Source organism: Zingiber officinale, chromosome 10B (genome assembly GCF_018446385.1).
Source record: "Zingiber officinale cultivar Zhangliang chromosome 10B, Zo_v1.1, whole genome shotgun sequence".
Lineage (NCBI taxonomy): Eukaryota > Viridiplantae > Streptophyta > Magnoliopsida > Zingiberales > Zingiberaceae > Zingiber > Zingiber officinale.
This window is the reverse complement of record NC_056005.1, coordinates 244323-247049: the sequence shown is the minus strand read 5'-3', so window position 1 is coordinate 247049 and position 2727 is coordinate 244323. Positions and strand designations below refer to the sequence as shown.

General features: G+C 49.7%; 1 protein-coding gene across 1 annotated transcript; it reads left to right on the top strand.

Moving 5' to 3' along the window:
• Positions 1-978: 978 nt before the first annotated feature.
• LOC122029664 (endochitinase A-like) lies at positions 979-2424 on the top strand. Its single transcript, XM_042588750.1, has one exon. It carries the CDS (start codon positions 994-996, stop codon positions 2161-2163), a length of 1170 nt encoding a protein of 389 aa, XP_042444684.1. The 5' UTR covers positions 979-993; the 3' UTR covers positions 2164-2424.
• The last annotated feature ends 303 nt before the right edge of the window (positions 2425-2727 follow it).

Sequence of the window (2727 nt, the reverse complement as noted above, 5' to 3'; positions counted from 1 at the left end):
TTGGCCCAATGACCAATATTAATGGACAACTGACCCATTGCTCCAATTATGGACTCGGGCCAGATCTAGCCCGGAATCAAGCCTAGCCGGGGTATACAATTATTCCACTGTTATCGTTTACGTAAATTTTTGTATCCTTCGCCTTAATGTCATATTCAATAATAATAAGATAATACTAAATGATTAAAATCTGATAAACTAGAATATATTTTTTAAAATTATTATTAAGGATGTCCAATTAATATCATATTTTATGTGTCAATTGTATTATTCTCATCTCTATTTTTATATATTATTTAAAAAATAATATCTAATTAATTTTTATTAATAATATTTAATTATTTTTAAGATAGATAAATTTATTTTTTAACTGATCAATACGGACGAACAAAATTTATAATAATAATAATAATAATAATAATAATAAAAAATTGATTTGACATTTATATAGATCTTTGTCCTTGCACAAGGACACATTTAGACGATTCCGTATAAAGTTCCAACACGTCCATAAATGTTGATCCTATTCACCCTCATTTATGATTGCTTCTAAAAATGAGGCATCTGGATTTCAAACGAAGTGATTCATTTTATATGCATTCATGGGATCGCCATTCGCCCACACCACATGGGTTTCAAAAATCAAATAGAAAAATAAATTGTTTATCTCTTTATTATTATTATTTTTTAAAAGCAACAAAATTAATTCATCTAAATTTTATTTACTAATCAGAATAAATCGAGAGGCCCAAGCCCATATGGCCCACCTGCCTCACCCAATACCATGCCATGCGTTACGACGCAGACAGGTCATGAACGAACCACGGCGAAGGTACCGAACTCGACGAATAGATGATTGCCACGCCATTCGATCAACGTGCTTGACCAATCATGGATTTGGTTCGGACAATAGTCGATCTCATTCTTTATGTGGGACCCATAGCTCCGAGCCAATCAGGAGAGGTCGGCTGTCTCTCTGGCCCACATTTTCCGATGTCTTCTTTTTATTCACCAGAGCGGGTTATAAACTTCGCTCCCGGCCTTCTCGGTTTGGCTCCCAAAGCCTTCGGATTTGTGCAAATGCACGGCAAGACGCCGGCGAGCGCCGCCATGAGCCGGAGTAATCACCAGAACCCGCAGGCGAAGGTGAAGACTCCGCCGCGCGCCATCTTCTCCTGCGGAATCTTCCGCAACTGCACTCAGTCAGTCCTCAGCCCCACCGCCCATCCGGCTTCTGCTTCTTCTACCTTTGTCCCCTCCGCCTCCCCGCCACCTCCCGCCGAGTCGTCTCCGCCTCCATCTGCCTCTCCGCTTCCGCCTGCTCACAAGCCATCTTTGGCTGCTGACGCGCCTCGGCCCACTGAACCCGAACGCCCTCCCGCTTCCTCGTCCTCGTCTTCGTCCTCCTCGTCCACTTCCCAGAGCTTCACCCAGTGGAGGTTCCCCCTGCAGCACCACCACCAACAGCAACTAGCAACTGAGTCGGAGCGCCGCCCGTCGACACTAGACCCCGTGGTCCCCGCCTCCTTCAACCTCGCCGAAGCGTTCCACGTCTCGGAGCTCCAGTTCGCCTCCGGCGACCGCCTCCCTGCTCTGCGCTTGTTGGAAAAGTCCCTGGCAACGGACTCCTCCCCAACGCCGATTCCCTGCCCTCTAGCAGTGATGTCCGGCGTGGTAGCCTCACTGCGCGACCAGACCTCGGCGCGGCCGGCATCCAAGGTTCTCCTCGCGTTGCTTCTATCGGAGCACAACCGGCGAACCGCGGTGGACACCGGAGCGGCGTCCGCAGCAATGGAGGCCGTAGCGGCGTCGGGGCCAGGCGGTGCGACCGCGGAGCGGGCGCTGGCAGCGTTGGAGCTCCTCTGCACGGTCCCGGACGGCGCCGCGGAGGTGCGGAGCCACCCCGCGACAGCGCCGGCGCTAGCGGGAGCGGTAGAAAAGATGACAGGGAGGGGTCGGGAGTACGCCATCGGGGTGATGGCGGCGATATACGGCGGTGCGGAGGCCGGATCAGCACCGGCGGAGGCGGGAAGAGCGGTTGTGGCGGCGATGCAGGGGGATTGCAGCGCCCGGGCGCGGCGGAAGGGGGCCCAGCTGCTGCGCGCCCTTCATGAGAGCGGACGTCTTGATCTCCCGACCGACACAGCCATCGGACGGCCGTGAGCGACGCTTGGTCCTACACATGGATTGGCGGGTGCAACGGTGGGTGCGACGGAGAAGACGAAGTGGGTAGTGTCAGATGCGGGTACGCGAGTGAGAGGGATATGACGAGTGGAAGGGATCGTGTCAGTGACAGTGGCTAAAGAGGAGATGGAAAGTTGTCAGAGAGTGAGCTTTATTTATTTATATATATATATTTATATATTTATTGGTCTGCAATCTTTTGTTTTGGAAATTACTGTGGTTACTACTTAACATTAACAATTCTCGGTGCAATGCGATGTAATGTAAAAAAGCTACTTTGTCAGTATAATCGAAACTGCTAATGCATGTTTTCTGAAGATTCCTCCTTGCCAAAGGACAAGGTTGGCCATCTCCCATCTGATCTCCATGTGGACCCACCCAATTCCATGTTGCTTGAGTCCGGACCATGCTCGATGTACCTAAACAGTGGTTTGGTATTAATGACCACTGCGTCGTCTCTTTCATGGCTTCGACGGTAAATCATGTCCACGGAGGATTTGCTGTTTGCTTTGCTTTCACGTACAAATCTCATCCGAGATGACC